General features: G+C 37.9%; 1 protein-coding gene across 3 annotated transcripts in view; it reads left to right on the top strand.

Moving 5' to 3' along the window:
* PAK1 (p21 (RAC1) activated kinase 1) overlaps nucleotides 1–17453 on the top strand; it is a 144348-nt gene that overhangs the window by 63265 nt on the left and 63630 nt on the right. For all 3 annotated transcript variants that reach the window (XM_077867170.1, XM_077867173.1, XM_077867172.1), the window contains one exon: nucleotides 11876–12086. In XM_077867170.1, coding sequence (XP_077723296.1) covers nucleotides 11897–12086 — 190 coding nt within the window. In that variant the 5' untranslated portion in view covers nucleotides 11876–11896. The remainder of the gene's footprint in view (nucleotides 1–11875; nucleotides 12087–17453) is intronic.

Here is a 17453-nt window from a genome sequence, read left to right as displayed (position 1 = left end):
TTGTCTAAAGGTAGTATCTGTTGTCTTATGCCATGTTCCCCTCTCACCCTATGCATTCATCTAGCATACAGAGAATTTTCTATTCTCTTTTTTGTCTACTGTCTACTTGTGGGGCTGGATTCAGGGTACTACTGAGATGAAAAAAAGAGCAATTCCATGTGGGAGGTCAACTGTGTTATGACCAAACACTCATTACCTTGGAAGGGAAACTGATGTGGTTCCTTTTAATTTCTCCTGGCCCTAGGCCATTTGGGTGAGCTTCCTCTATCAGGCATTTATTCTCTTCTTCCTTTCCACACCCCTCTATTTTCCTAAATTCAACTTCTGGTGGGCTGTAGTGTCCAGATGGAGCTAGGCTAGGCATTTCACTTCCATTGGCCTCTGTAAAATAGGAATTTAATACCTCACAGTGTTGGTGAAGATCAAATGAAATAATGAATGTGTGAAACTAATTTGTAAACTGTGAAGTGCTCTACAGATGTTACTGTGGTTGTTCCTGAATGTATTTTCAACCATGAAAAATGCTCATATGCTGTAGCATGAAAGAAATGCCTAGGGTTCCTCATGGACTAGTTTAAAACTGAGCCTCAATCCTTAATAACAAAGGATAAGGAGAGAGATGAGGATGATTTAGGGACTGGTAATTGAACCATATGCAAAAAGCTGAGTTCAAGAGGTATAGTGATGATTTCTTTTAGGTCAAACAAGTATAAAAGATTATTTTTGGTGATGTCTTGTGATATAACAAAAAAAAGCAGATGAAAAGGAGGAAGTGGGAAGGATTTAAAAGCATCCTGACGACAGTTCAAATTTTGGTTCCACCACCTACTAGCTGCTTGGTTTTTAATCTTTCTCAGCTTCATGTATAAGATGGAATATATTTACACCTACTTTGAAGAGTTATTATAAAGCTTAAAAATAATTGTATAAAAAAGAAAAATTTATCTAGTAGGCACTTAATAACTATTTCTGCAAAAATAAACACTGAAGTTATATTGTTAAGAAAGTCTTCCTTGATTCCTAGGCTATTAAGGGCCCCCTCTCTAGGATTCATGAAACATCATGTCCTTCCTCTGACCACTCAAAGGGGCCCTTACCATGTAATACCATTATTGTGCTTTATCCATTTGCCTGTCCCATTAATATGTGACTGTTTTGAGGGTAGAGTCAGGGTCTAGTAAATCTTGCTGTCAACTCTTGCTGAGCCTTGTTTCCTTGCTAGGTATACACTGGTAAACACAAAAGGCTTAGTTACTTCTTTGTGAAGCTTACTGTTTATTGCTGGAAATGTATAATAAGCAAATATAATTCATGATAGATGTGAAAACTATGAGTTTCATTTGTTCATTTTAGGTTTAGGTACTTATGAGAAATGCAGGTAGAGTTGGTTGTCTTAACTGGTGATTATTAGTCTGAAAAGAGCTTTTGGGCTAAAGGTAGAAACTTGGGCATCATCAACATATAGGTAATAAGTAAAGCTATGGGTATGGATGAGATCATCTAGACAAAAGTGTAGCATATGAAGAAAGGTTCCTAACCTTGGACATGTGGAGGATAGCTAGGAAGAGTCTGCAAAGGAGATAGGAGTACAGAAAGATAGAAGGAAAGCCAGGTGAGTGCTTCAGAGAGATTGAGTAAGGTGAGGACAGAAAGTAACCATTTGATTTGGCAACCTGGAGATGGTTGGTAATCTTGATGAGACTACTTTGGTGAAATGCAGGGTGTTACTTGGCAAACAGAGGGGAGGAAGTGGAGATAGTGTAAATAGACAATTCTTCTGAGAAGTTTTTCTATGAAGGAAAACAAATGTATTTTGAGGAAGATATCGGTGTCAAGGGAAGGGTGTATGTGTGTCTTGGAATAGGAGACATGTTTATTTTCACTCAGTATTCACAGATCAGGCCAAAAATTTAGAGATCATCTTCATTTTTTCTTTTTTTTCTCACACTGTACACCCAGTCTCTAAATAAGCCATTTGGCCCTACCTTGAAAATATCTACCTTTGGTGTACTGCTGTATATCTACTGCTGTCCATTCAAGCTACCATCAATCCCCACCTGGATTATTGTAATAATTTCTTAATAGTCTCTTCACTTTGCATTTGCTCCCCTGCAGTCTGTTTTCTGCAACCAGAGTGGCCTATTTAAAACATAAATCAGTGGGATGCCTGGGTGGCTCAGTGGTTGAGCATCTGCCTTTGGCTCGGGTTGTGATCCCAGGGTCTCGGGATCAAGTCCCATGTCGGGCTCCCCGCAGGGAGTCTGCTTCTCCCTCTGCCTATGTCTCTCTGCCTCTCTCTCTGTGTAATTAATAATAATAATAAAAACCCTATATATATAGTTTAATATATATAATTAATATATATATATCATATATATATATTAAGGATGCTGGGGTGGCTCAGTGGCTGAGCATCTGCCTTTGGCTCAGGTTGTGATCCCAAGGTCCTGGGACCAAGTTCCATATCAGGCTCCCTGCAGGGAGCCTGCTTCTCCCTCTGCCTATGTCTCTGCCTCTTTCTCTGTGTCCCTCATGAATAAATAAGTAAAATCTTAAAAAAAAAAAAACAACACATAAATCATATCACTACTCAAAACTCTTCAGTGTCTTTTCATGCTTCATACAAAATCCAAACTTATTATTGTGGCCTGTAAAGTCCTATCTAATCTAAACCCTGGCTGTATCTCTAATTTTAGTTTTCTACCATGTTTCTCCTTGTTCACTAAACTTATGTCTTGTTGTCCTTTTTGCTATTCTGATGCCAAAAAATATCTAGGACATTTGTACTTACTGCTCCCCCTGCTTAAAATGCTTCCAGGTATTACTATGATTAATTGTCTCATTTCATTCAGGTCATAAGTGTCTCTTCCTCAGAGAAGCCTGTCCTGATCATCTTGTTTTTTTGTACCACCTATCTCTGTTCCCACCCCCCTAAGTTACATGTACTACTCTTAAATTTTCATTATGGACTTGACATTTTTTTATTTATTTGTCTGCTTCTCTTACTAGTCCATAAAGTCCACAAATACAGGAACTTTGTCTTATTCAGCTAGATTAGTACTGGTATGTTGTAAATGCTCAATAAATATATCTTGAATGGCTGAATATATCTAAAAAGGGAGGGAGTGTAGGAGGGAGATCTCGAGATTGATTGATTGGTTAATTAATATAGCTGAAAGAAATCATTCTAGGTGAGAAGGAGTGCAAGTGAGGGAGAGGAGGGAATGGCTTTTGATGGCAGTAAGAACATCTCCTTCATTATAAATGGGTGATGCAGGTGCAGGGAGGCATATAGATTTGGGAGTGGGAAGATAGAATTCTCCTGCAAAGATTTCTCTTTTCTCATAGAAGGTTAGTTCGTCAGAGAAGGGGTGAGTGGAAAGCCTAATTGAATGCCCGTTTGAGGCAAGGTAATCATTTGTAAAAATATAGTCATAATTTTCAAGTGAAAGCAGTCAATCAGGTAATGTTCTCTAGGACATTCAGCTACTTCAAGCACAGGTAGTTGGGAGAGACTTAGAGTTCAACTATTGCAAAGGGAATTTTGCCAGTTGTATTTTGGAAAGGGAGAAAAGGCAAAGGGGTTGATTGTTTTGTTTTCTGTTTATCGGATTTGTTTAGATTGATCAGATTTGTTTAAAGTATACGTGTACAGTGAAAGCCTGTTATAAACTGTTTAATCATCCTACAGTAGTTGGAATGGCCAGAGTGTTGGAAGGGTCATCATTGTTGAGAGAGTGTAAAGGTCACCTAGAATGGTAACTGGAGGGGTACAGAAGAAGATTGATCTAGGAACTAAAGTCTTTGAATTAGGTGACCAGGAAGTGGGTATTATGCAAGAAGAAGAGGAAGGAATGGTTTGGAAATAGCATTGAAAATTAAGGACAGCACTGATAGGTTGGATATGAGAGAGAAAAGAGCCTCTAATTGAGAGGACTGCTGGAGAAATCTCTTCTTCAGATGATAGCCAAGTTCCTTTTAAGAAAAGGAGGCCAGGGGAGTTAGCCTATGACAAATGGGAAGATCCAGAGGAAATAGTGAAAGGGATCCAGAGTCAGGAAGGGGCTGTGGAATTTGATGAAATTAGAGGGCATACAGAAAAGGTTAGGGGACAAGATTTTGGGTGACTGAGGATGACTGAAGTAAATGGACCTGGAAACTCGATTGACTTGGTCCTGAGTATCTATTAGAGGAGAGAGAGAGTGTTCATTTTCAAGCTGTGGTTCTTAACACTTCCAAGATAAAATGTTCTTTTGGGGAAGCATTTGGGAGTGTGGGAAATTGCAGGGTATGTTCAGGCAGAGATGGACTAGAAGGTGATCCATCCAGGAGACAGCTGAGTAGATTCCAGTGTTTTTGGAAGGTTGAACCAAATGGCCTTATGGGTTCCTTTCAGCTCTCAGATTGTATGGACTTCAGCTCGGGTTTTAGTGATGATCTCCGTTCACAGCATCCATTGGGAAGTCTAATGGTTTGAAGCTTAAATTTGAATTTTTCCCTTAACTGTTGGGAATAGCTTATTTGGGGCTGCAGGTCAGAAATTTTCCAAGATGGTAGGGCGAGGATTATGAGAGCTTTAATACTAGTTTCTGCAAGTAACTCCATTGGCTATCTGCAAGGGTGGTAGAATTGAAGAAGATGTGTAGGTGTGATTGGGGAGGGGAGAGGAAGGTGAAGGTACAGGGCTAGCTTAAGTCACTGACCTCAAATTTCTCTGCCAATTTTTCCATTTCACTTTGCTGCCTCTCATACTCTCTAATTCCAAGTACAGCCCTCTGTTCACTCTGTCTCAAATTATAATTAGTATAGAAAGAGTGTTTTTAAGAGGGTCAGGATAATCAGAGTCATGTCCTCACTATTTCATTGAGTGATTTTTAGGTAAATTTCATACCCCTATGGGTTTCAGGTTCCCAGCTATAAAGTAAAGGTTTAAAACTGTGGCTCCTATGTTTCTTTTCTGTGAACCAGGCTGCCTTAGTCAGTGAACCCTTGCTTATTACCTAGTGTTTGCCAGGTCTGTGCTGGGTGGGATTTGGAGACATAGAGATTAATCAGACTCAGTTTTGTCCCTTGACTGCTGCATAGAAGTATGTATAAACTGCTATTAAATTTTGGTGAAAAGATAGAAGTAGGGTGGCTTCTGTGAAGGTTTCATAGAGTAAGTGAATCAAACTGGGTCTGGAAGAATGAGTAGGAGTTTGATTGGCAGACAAGTTGGGACATTTTATGCAGAGAGAACAGTGTGGGCAAAGGCAGGGTCATGAAAGCATATTGAGCTGGAATGACTAAGTTTAAAGAACAGTAGAGCTGAAACTAGAAAGATGAGTGGAGGATAAGAACAGATATTTATTGGACATCTATTTTGTTCTGGGTGGCATGCTTAAGTCCTTCTATATATAATATGCTTTTAAATTCTCATAACTTTATAAAGTACAGTCTTATTTGTGCTTTACATGAGGAAACTGAGTGTCAGAAATTAAAGTAGCTTTCCCAACAGCCCAGAAACAGCCTCCAGTTTTCCTCCCTGCTACCTCAGCAGTTGCTTTCTTGTTGCTACACCAGAGCAAGTGGCTGGAGGCTACATAGCGGGAGTGCCTTTGACGTTTCAGAAGGACCTCCCTCAGCAAATTCAAGACTGCAGCATTCCAGGCTCCTGCCAAAGAAAACCTCTTGGCACAATTTAATTAAAGATCAGATTCTCATAACCAGGTGTCAAGGGCATGCAGTACTCCCCAGTTCTGGGTGGAGTGTTGGTCATGCCAGTCTCAGCTGCTTTGAGTTGTTGAACGACAAATGTAATTAATATATGGAGTAGGTTTTATTTTTTCTTCTTACTTTCCCTCCTTCATTTTAAATAATGGCCTGAGGGGTTATTACAGGTTATATATCCATTCCTATTGCTTTAGAGCGAATAGTGACATGTGGTGTAGTAGGAAAAGAAGTGGTCCTGTAGTCACACAGACTTTATTTCAGATATCTGTCTTTGCTGGCTCTGGGGGACTTGGCAGTGTCTCTGATATTTCGATTTTTCTGACTTGCTCACTGTTTTATCCCCAGCACAGCCTGGCAAACAGTAGGTGATGAATAAATATTTGCATGAATGAATGAGAAAAATGATACAAACCAAACAGATTTTCAAGTTTTCTGTAAATTCCAAAGTGTTTTCTAATGTTAATGGTTATTAAACTATCAATGCCAAATGATGGCTGAAATCCTGTTTGTAAAGATGTTTAGTCCAGGGGGTTCTCTGGGGAAACTGTTTTTTAGAATTTGAGCAACTCTGTTAGGCAGTTTAGAGGACTCTATAAAACTCCAAGTCCCATTGTGTGAGCTCAAGGCACCACAGAGCCTTCAGTGCAGACGGATGGCAGCTGGTTCCCTCCTCCAGGCAACACCTCTTTTCTCATTGTCATCTTTCCACAGCCTTTTTAAATCAAGTGTCATCTTTTATTTTTAACATGGGACATTCATTGCATAGATCTAGAACTGCTTAGAAGGGACCATTTTTCTGACTAGTGCTGTATGTGTTATAGAACATAAAAGGCTTTCTGTGTCCTACTTTTTCATTTTTGTGTTGGATTCTACCACATGTAACCTCACATGTATGCTATTCTAGTGGCCTGGCATCCATTTGCCATTATCATTCTCCATAAAAATAATCCATTTTTTTATTGTCTGTTTTCTTTGGTTCCCGTATTATACAAATGCCTGGACCTATTTCAGACCGATTAAATCAGAGCTCAGCATTGGTATTTGCCCCCTACCCGCTAGCTTTGTATTAGAAGTTTCAAAAGGACAGCAAAGTTGAAAGAATTTTATAGTGAATACCTGTTTATCTACCACCTAGATTCTTCTACCATTAATATTCTCATATATTTGCTTTATCACAGCCACTGCAAATTATATATGGACATGCATGCATATTCTATCACATCCCTGTGTTCATCCATTAATCTTTCCTATTTTTAAAAATACATTTCAAAATAAGTTACATATTTTAGTATACTGCCCCCTAAGTACTTCAGCTGGTGTTTTAAAAAACTTATAGGGGGTTCTGATAGTCTGGAGTCAAAGACCACTAGTCTGACTTATTTATTCCTTAAGCCCCTGCTTTTAACATCACCTCTTCTATGAAGCCCCACTAATCACCTAAATTCAATATAGTCTTTCCTTTTTGTGTCTTCTGATATTTTACCATTTGTACTGCTCCACAGCAGTATTCAGTTGGCCTGGCATTGTGATTTTCTAGATCCTGTGTATCTTGCAATATTAGACTGTGAGAATCTCTAGAGTTAGATCAGATTCATCTATTTATCTCTTTGTCCCTGGTTTCTACCATGGCACCTTATATGTAAGTACTCATTAAAAATTTATTGATTTGAATTGTACTTAAATGAAGAACCTGTGATGATAGCAAAAGGTGTACAAAACTTCATAAGGCTGATTTGAAGACCAGGAATTTATCTTCTTTGGAACTTAGCTTCATGAAGACATTTAGTAAAAGTCCAGCCCAACATGTTTATATCATTCTATTTTTGCCATTGGCTAGATTTGACTTACCTAAATCAAGAATAGCAAAATTCAGGTCAGAAAAGGTATAGACGGGATAGAATTACCCTAGGTATAGTTGGAAAATTCTTTGGCAGAGAGTCTGAAGACATGGGTTCCAATTGTACATTTAAATTGCTGTATGATCTTAGCAATTTCATTCTATGTTTTGGACCTCAGTATTCCTACCTGGTATATGAGAGGGTCAGATTAAATGACCTCTAAGGTTGCTTCTGGCTTTGATGTATGTGTGTGTCTTAAAGTCTTTATCTTGGCCCTTTTTATATTAGTGGCTGTGGCATCCAATGTAGTAAAGGAGAAAGAAGTAGCTGTTGTGTACACACTCCTTCCCTCGGCCCCTGTCCAGTTTCATTCAGTATGTAAAGTATCTTTCACATAGTGGCTACTTGAAAAGTATTTCTTTCCCTTCTTTCTGCCCTAAATTTATGCTTTTTACAGCAAAGAGGATATAAATCACTTCCCTTCCTTGATTGCCTCTTGACCAGTATCTGTCTAGTGACCATAGAGTGGGAAACAACAAATTGCAGCCTATAGGTGAAGGGACTTTTATTAGAGCCATAACTAGTAAACATCAGAACCAGGACCTAAATCCAGATCTCTTGGTTTTAAATCCAGTCATCTTTTTATTATATTGCCTTACCAATTGCCTTTTTGAAACTTCACAGTGATCCTGCATTTATTATAGAGCCATTCAGTTGATTCATAATTAATACTTCAGTATAATTAGTTGCTCATAAATTATTATGACCCCTGAGCCTCTGGGGCATTGGTAAAATGTGGTCAGTCTGTCTTTCCTTCTGTCTGTTATATCAGTTTGTTGTCCAGAATAGATAGAGGGGTGCCATCTAAACTATCATTCCAAACGTTGGCCTTCAGCCTAGCTGCAGCCTGTTAGAAGGCATTGGCTTATCATCCTCCCAAATCCTTGACCTGCACAGAGTGTTGGAAGATTTAAGATGTGTTTGGTTTCCTTATTTAAGAGTTGAGTATGTTTCTCCTTTCTCCTCTCAGGACTGATGTTTTGGACTTGTTTTTCTATAAATGAAGTTTTAAAATGGCATAGTTTTGGGACGCCTTGGTGGCTCAGTGGTTGAGTGCCTTTGTCTCAGGGCATGATCCCGGGGTCTGGGATCAAGTCCTGCATCGGGATTCGTGCAGAGAACCTGCTTCTCCCTTTGTGTGTGTCTCTCATGAATAAATAAATAAAATCTTAAAATAAAATGGCATAGTTTTAAAAATGTGCCAATTATTGTGCTGAATGTAGATGGACAAAATGACCAGTGAGGGGATCTGTGGAGTATAGAAAGAGTAAAGACTTATGGGGAAACTACAGGAAAGGACTGATTGGAGGGCTACAGGTAAGCTGGAATGTAGTATAGAAACATCAAGTCCAAGTAAGATCAGAGGGAAGGATCTTTGGTACAAAACTGTTTCTGTGAGTATAGTTGAAGGTACTGACAGTGTTTAGCATTGAGAAAATAGATTTGGGGGTTTTGAAAGAGGATTTAAAGTATCTAAAGTTCAGTCTGGGGAAGAAGCAGTAGAATTTTCTGAAAAGCTGTGAGATATGATTCAAGACTAACAGGTAGTTTTTGTTTCTTTGTTCATTTATTTGTTTACTTGTTCTTTGTTCATTTGTTCAGCTTATCTTTATTGATTATTCTGTGCCAGACATGGTGTTGAGGATTGAGAAGTAAATAAGACTGAACTTTGTTCTTGAGGAGTTCTTAGTCTAGGGCTGGCAGAGGCATATGTATAAGGGGGAGGCAAATGTATAAGCAAATAATACAGTGCAGTGTGAGATAGATAGAATTTCAAATAAGTGAGAACTCTTTAAATGAAGTGACCAAAGATAGAATAGGCTGACTTTTGAGACTGTAGACTTCTTAAAAATAGAACTTTTCAAGCATAGGCTGGATGACTTAGGCTGGAATGTGGTACAGAGGATTCAGTCATTGTATTCCAACAACAGATTTTAGGTTTTGATAATTTGGAATCATTTTGAAAGTGGAAGTCTGCCCCTGAGAATTCTCCCAAGCATGGTAAAAAAAAAATTGAGAAATAAAGAAAAGCCTGTATCAGAAAGGGTGATGACGCAGTCTTTCTTGGCACAATCTTGGGCTGTGGTCCTGAAAGGCACCTACATTCAATGAAGCTGTGGGCTGAAGGACCTAAGAGGCAAGGAAGGGCCTGCTTAGACTCTCAGGTGGCTGTAGGGAGTATAATTTTGGAACCTGCAGTCCAGAGTAGCAAGGTACACTGGAGAACTTAGCCTGTGGAAATTCCCTTTGAGGGGGCAGAGGACCTGAATTGGGACTGAGAGGAAAAGCAAAGGCAAACCTGCAAAGTGAAACCAGAAAAAATGGATAAAAAGCACACCACTCAGAGAGTTAATATAGATTAACAAGATTCTTTTTGCTTACTTCATTTCTTTTGATCAAAAAGAGAAGTAAGGGGCAGCCCTGGTGGCTCAGTGGTTTAGCGTTGCCGTCAGCCCAGGGCCTGATTCTGGAGACCCGGGATTGAGTCCCACATCGGGCTCCCTGCATGGAGCCTGCTTCTCCCTCTGCCTGTGTCTCTGCCTCTCTCTCTCTCTCTCTCTCTTTCTCTTTCCCCCTCATGAGTAAATAATAAAATCTTAAAAAAAAAAAAAAAAAAAAGAGCAGCTGGTTTGTAAGAGGTAGGTTAGAACGAATGACACAAAAGGTGATTTGAATTTGGCTTGAAAGATGAGTAAGATTTTTTTTATCAGTCAGAGGAGGGAGAAAACTTTGACACGAGGCACTGGGGGGATTGGGCGGAGGGTGAGAGACTACTTAATAGGTCAGGAGAACAGATATTTCCAAGGTATAGTTTGAAGGTAGGCTGTGTCCTAGTTTGGTGGCTAAGTTAGTAAGGAACTTGAGCTTTTGTTCTGGGATGTCAGTGATGGATATTAAAGCAGAAGAGTACTGCGTTTTAGATCACTGATGGCATGTGGAGAAAGAATTGATGGAAAAAGTGGATACAAGGGTCATTTAGTTCTGCAATTATTAGAAAATGTAAAAAAGATTCATATATTTTATTCATGGCATTTAAGTAATTGACATCTAAAGCAGTGGCATTCAAATCTGGTTGGCACTGGGGTCACTAATTTTTAAAATTACAGAATTTTGGCCATAACCCAGTTACATTAAATCAAAATTTATGGAGGTCAAAACAGGGCATCTATATTTCTAAAAAGCTCTTGGTGATTATTATATTGGTTTATGTTTTTTTTTTTTTAATTAGAAACTTTAGTCTCTAAAGCACTATTTTGTTTACTCCAAGGAGCTTATATTCTAAGTAGTCAAGGCTAAAGATGTTTCCACTGTAACCTGGAAGAATAAGACTTTATTAATCCTGTATACATACATGCCTGCCAATTTGTCAAGGACATTTACTTATTTAAAGTAATAACATCTATTTTCATTAAAATTATTGGTACCTTGTGATATGAATTTTTTCCTTTTTAAAAAGATTTTATTCCTTCTCTCTACTAGAAGCATTGGAGATTGCCAGTAAATTCAACACCATATATGACAGGATGGTTACTGCATTGACCATCATGTATTTAGAACAAGGTCAAATATTAGAGGAAGAGGATACTGGAGAAATGATATAGGCCAAGGATTAGTGAACTTTTCCTGTATAGGACAAGATAAATATTTTAGGTTTGCAGACATATAGTCCCTGTTGCAGCTACTCAATTCTGTCATCGGAATGTGAAAGATGCCATGAACAATATGTAAATGAATGGCTGTGTTCCAATAAAACTATTAAAACTGTCAGCTTTACTGACTCTTGATATAGTGATACAGTCCATTCTAGAGAAGGAAAATGATTTTCCTAAGGCTACAAAATTAGAGGTTGGCAAAGGGTCACCATGTGGAATGCTGTTAAGCAGTTTTATTTAATGAATGAATAAATGGAACCCAAGTGGTTAAGGAATTTCTCTAAAGCTAGTCAGTGGCAGTGGGATTCAAACTTATTTAGCTAAGCCAAATTTCTCCCATTAAAATTACGTCATGGTGGTTTTCTGTGCTCTCCAGTGCCTTAGGTAGAGAATAACAAGACCCTTATGAATTTTCAGCAGTGCTTGACAACAAAGTAGGTATTAAATCTTTGAGTATTGTTGACTGAATAAGACAGCAATAGTTACAGTGTGCAGTGGAAGGGTTTGGGCTGGGCCTTTGAGGATGAGTTGTATAACTTGGATTCTTTAAAATTTTTCACGTGTATCCTTTTGCACAAAAATAATAAGATTTATGTTCTCTCTGATTTCCAGTATTTGCTGGTGGTGGTGACAATGTCAAATAACGGCCTAGACATTCAAGACAAACCCCCAGCCCCTCCGATGAGAAATACCAGCACTATGATTGGAGCTGGCAGCAAAGATGCCGGAACCCTAAACCACGGTTCCAAACCTCTGCCTCCAAACCCAGAGGAGAAGAAAAAGAAGGACCGATTTTACCGATCCATCCTACCTGGAGATAAAAGTACAGTATTTCATTTCTTTCTCACCATTTGTATACTTAAAAGATTTTTTGTAGCTTAGATGAAAGATCTATCCTTTCCTTGACTTAATTTTCCTTTAATACCTTTATCCTCCTTAAATACTTCCCTTTCTTTCCTAAGGTCAAGTCAAATAGGAAATAGACTTATTTTTAGGAACAATTTCTGAGCAAAATTCTAAGAAAATAATTATGATGTTGCCAGAGTTTGGACAGTCTGAAGCCATATATTTACTTACTTTATAAATTATAAAGCTTTTTTGAACTCACAAAATATAAGAAATACTGAAATGTCTTTATTTGGAAATTTTTTTCTTCCAAACTAGTTTCATTTTTGGAATGTCTTCTTTCTGGATTCTTGATTGCCTCTTCTTTATTCATATGTCCTCATCTCACATCTAGATTTGGAGATGAAGTATCAGTAAGAAGGGCAGGTAATCACTGGGAAAAGGAAGCAGGACTAAGCATGAGTTTACTAAGAATAGGTCGTTCTGGGTGGGCTCATTTTCTTTTTTATTGATAAAACTTCTAGGAGGATAATCAGGATTTTAACAGTGTATCTGATCAAGTAGCTGAAATCTTATGGACATCATAGTGAAATAGAGGTTTGGGTGTCCACATTGATAGATGACTTTTGTTTGACTTCCTAAATTATATTTATATTTATATTTATATTTATATTTATATTTATTCATGAGAGATACAGAGAAAGAGAGAGAGAGAGAGAGAGAGGCAGAGACACAGGCAGAGGGAGAAGCAGGCTCCATGCAGGGAGCCCAACGTGGGACTCGATCCTGGGTCTTCAGGATCACATCCTGGGCCAAAGACGGCGCTAAACCACTGAGCCACCCAGGCTGCCCAACTTCTTAAATATTTGTTTAAGTGGTTCTTGATATGAGGTGAAATTCTCAGTCATGCTTTCAGGGTCTTTTCTTGTGCTGTGTTGATGAAGTTGGTTTTCTGTTTATAAATAGTTACCATGAGCTTCTGATTTAGATGGATCTGGTTCAATCCTGGATTCATCACTCACCAGCTCTCTGACCTTAGGTATACCAATTAACTCCCTTGACTTTTAGTTTCCTGTCTCTAGGAAAGATTGGGGTTTTCATTTCTCTAAAATTGGGATAATATTTCACAAGGTTGTTGTATGAAAATTAAATGCAAATTTCCTAATTAAATACCTTCCACACAGAAGGTACTTGCATATTAGTACACTTTATTTCTTTATTGAAGCTGGGAGGAATAGCTAGTAGACTATATGATAAAATCAGAATTGGGATTTTGAAATAGTAGGCCAAATATAATAAGCACAATGGTGAATTGCAGAAACTATCTTATATTACAGAAAAATATGACTGCATAGTTATGGATCAGTAGAAGATGGTAGATGATAGTATCATGAACCAAATAAGGAACACAGGAAGAGAATAAGTCAGGAGGGTTGGTAGTTGGAAAACAGGAAAGATGGTGACTTTAAACACATTGTATTTGAGGTGAAAAGATAATTTTAGACACTGCATTTGAGAGGTCTTCACATAGAGATGTTTAATAGGCAGTGATATTACTTATAGGAAATGACTATTGAATAACTGAAATGAGAGTATTGAGAATTTTGATTATTTTGGGCTTGTATCTTTGTATGTTTACCATCTCCCCTATTCCACCTTCAGTGTGAGCTCTTTTGGGGTCTAGTCAGAAGAGATATGGGTAAGTTGCCTAGTTTTCATTTTTTGGCTAATTCTTTTTTTTTTTTTTTTTTTGGCTAATTCATTTATATAGTAGCTGCCAACTTTCTAGATGTAGGGGCTATGATTAGGTGGTGTTACCCTGCCCTAGAATCTTCTCCCACATGTAAAGCTACTTTGTTTATCCCTAAGTTTAGGTGTGTGCTTATTTTTAACATTGTGCTTTTATCAACCATAATTGTTGATCTATATATGTAGGTCTTTGCCCAAGTTTCTACATGTAGTAAAGAGGTCTTTTAAAATTAAAAAGTTGAGGGATCCCTGGGTGGCACAGCGGTTTAGCTCCTGCCTTTGGCCCAGGGCGTGATCCTGGAGACCCGGGATCGAATCCCACGTTGGGCTCCCGGTGCATGGAGCCTGCTTCTCCCTCTGCCTGTGTCTCTGCCTCTCTCTCTCTCTCTCTCTCTGTGTGACTATCATAAATAAATAAAAAAAAATAAAAAGTTGAAAAAAAAATAAAATTAAAAAGTTGGAATTGTTCTTGCAACTAACTAGGAAGGTAGTAAGATTCCTACTTTGTAGACACCATCAAAATTAAAAACTTTGTGCTTCAAAGGACACCATCAAGAAAGTAAAAAGATAACCTACAGAATGGGAGAAAATTTTCTTAAATCCTTATCTGTTAAGGAACTTGTATCATAAATATATAAATAGCTATTACAACTCAATAATAAAAAGACAACTCAATTAAAAAATGGGTAAAAGATTCAAATAGACATTCTCCAAAGAAGATATACAGATGGCTAATAAGCATGTGAAAAGATGCTCAAAATCATTAGTTGTCAGGGAACTGCAAATCAAAAGCATAGTGAGATGTCACTTCATACCCAGTAGGATGGCTGTAATAAAAAGATAGTAACAAATGTTGACAAGAATGTGGAGATTGCTGGGGGGATTGTAAAATGATATAACCACTTAGAAAAGCCTGGCAGTTTCTTGAAAAATTAAACACAGAGCTACCTTATGACCTAGAAATGGAAACATGTCCACAGTACTTGCACAGGAATGTTTATAGCAGCATTATTTGTAATAGCCAAAAAGTAGAAATTATCCAAATATCCATCAACTGGTGAATGGATAAATAAAATGTGGCATATCAATATAAAGAAATATTATTTGGTAGTAAAAAGAAATGATGTTCTGATCCATGCTACAACAAGAGTGAACCTTGAAAACATTGTGTTAGTGAAAGAAACCAGTCACAAAGGACCACATTTTTTATATGATTCCATTTATATGAAGTATCCAGGCAAATCCATAGGCAAAAAGCAGATGAATGGTTACCCAGGGCTGTGGGGGGAGGTGGATAGGATTAGGAAATGTGGAGTTTCTTTTGGGGGTGATGAAAATGTTCTAAAATTGGTTGTGGGGATGGTTGCCCAGCTCTGTGAATATACAAAAAAAAAAAAAAAAAAAAAATCACTGAATTGTGCACTACATGGATGAATTGTATGGTATGTGTATTATATCTCAGTAAAACTCTTTTTATATATTTATAACTAAAAAAATTTTTTTAAAAGATTTTATTTATTTGTTCATGAGAAACGCACACAGAGAGAGGCAGAGACATAGGCAGAGGGAGAAGCAGATTCCTGCGGGGAGCCTGATGTGGGACCTGATTCCAGGACCCTGGGATCACACCCAGAGCCAAAAGGCAGACATTCAACCACTGAGCTACCCAGGTGCCCCAGTAAAACTCTTGTTTTTTTTTTTTTTTTTTTTTTTTTAAAAAAAAAAAAAAGATTCCTGTCCAAAACAGCAGATGGAAGCATAACCCGTAGACATCATTGAGAACTAAAGGAATGATCTTATGTACTGAATGGGAAGGTGGGGTTCTGAATGTCTGAGTTGTAGTCTTAAGTTCTATCATAAATTGGCTGTCCGATTTGGGTCAGTTATTTCTCTAGACTAAAGTGCCTTCAACTAAAAAACTAGAGTCAAACCAGTAGACTCTAAGGTCTCTTATAGTTTTGAAATCCTGTATTAATAATACAAATGAGATTATGAAGATGAAGTCAGATTGGGTTGTATATGTAGGTGAAAGAAACTAGGCCATTGTGAAGTACTTTAGTGATAAAGCTGTAAACCCAGACATTTTTCTTGGACACTCTCACTGAGTGATCCTAGGCCAGATCTATTCTGAAAATAAATCACATAGCTCAAGATCAAAGCAGTTTCTCTGTGAATTCAAAGCATAGATGTAGAAAGCATAGAGTTTTAAGAAGTTCTTGTGAAATAATCTACTACCCTCTCTTTCATCTCTTATAGTTTTTCTATGCATGCCCTGAGCATGTGGGTGTCACCTTTTTGCTTTAAGATGTCTGTAATTAATGTATACATCAAAATGAAATAAGTGAAGTTTTTTTACCCCTTTTGTTTGGAGCCTTTGTTCAGCTTAATTTTATGCTTTGTTGATACTATCTTTCAACCAATAAGCATTCATTGACCTTTGCTTTGTGCCTCACTTAGTCCTAGCACGATACAAAGCAGTGTTGGCAGTTTTTTGAAGTGGTATGCCCATACTAAAAGTATTTAGCCCAGAAATGGTCTAGATCTGGACTTAGAGACCCAAGATTGAGTCCCATCTCTGACGTTTATTCTGTGATCTTTTCCTCTTACCAATTTGTTTTAACCTCAGTATACTCCTCTGTAAAGTAGGAAGAATTGTAATTCCTGTCACTTCTATCGTTAGTAGATTTTTGCCATTTGACATAGTGGATATAAAACCATTTTCTAAACTGTAAAACACTATAAATATGAGGGTTTTTTTGTTTTGTTTTATTTTTTAACTCACTTCTTGTTTTAATCTGATGCCCACAAGTCATTTTCAGTTCAGGAGGCTGAGGTTTAGAGAAAATTAAATTGCTTGAGATAGCACAACTGGAAAGTGGCAGGGATGAGTGTGGAACTAAGTCTTCCTAAAGTATCTGTTACAGTATAACCTACTGTCTCTGTTAGTTGTTCTCAACACAGATTACACATCTGACTCACTCATGGTGCTCTTAAAAAATAACAGATGCCTAGGTCCTACCCAGACTTTTGGAGCCAAAATTACCAAGGGAGCACTTTTAGGTCTCTAAAGAGATTTGGGAAACGAGAAAGAAGAGTCTTTGTGGCCTGCAGTAGTGGTTGAGATTTGAGCTGGCAATGGCTAGAATGTCTGTGGGCATTACCTAATGGTGACCTCCAGCACAGCTTCAGTGTGTGCCTGAGGGAATGCATAAATAATTGGAAGAAGCTGTAGTTGAAGGCTTGTAATATGTGGCTCTGGGTTACAGAATTCTATGTGGGAAAGCCTGGTACCTGTGGTTAGGATCTGGAGCCTTTGGTTTATTCTAATAAGTCCTGCAGCATTTAGTTTGGAATCTTCTTCTGGCTGAATTTTCACAACCAAAGTGGAATTCTCCAGGCTTGGGAAGAGTTTAGCAAAGTTAATTTTAAAACTGGACTACGTCAGTGTTTTTTCTCTCCCAAGTTTGGAGTGTTTTACTGCCTTGAGCTCAGATTAGCTCAGATGAACCAATGAGAAGTGCTTCTTAAAAATAAGTCTTTTAAAAAAATAAGTAAGCCAACGATTTGTGCTGAAACCTGGATGGCTGTACTACAC

Source organism: Canis aureus, chromosome 23 (genome assembly GCF_053574225.1).
Source record: "Canis aureus isolate CA01 chromosome 23, VMU_Caureus_v.1.0, whole genome shotgun sequence".
NCBI lineage: Eukaryota > Metazoa > Chordata > Mammalia > Carnivora > Canidae > Canis > Canis aureus.
Note: the sequence above shows the minus strand (reverse complement) of the source record. Positions and strands in the feature narration are given on the sequence as shown.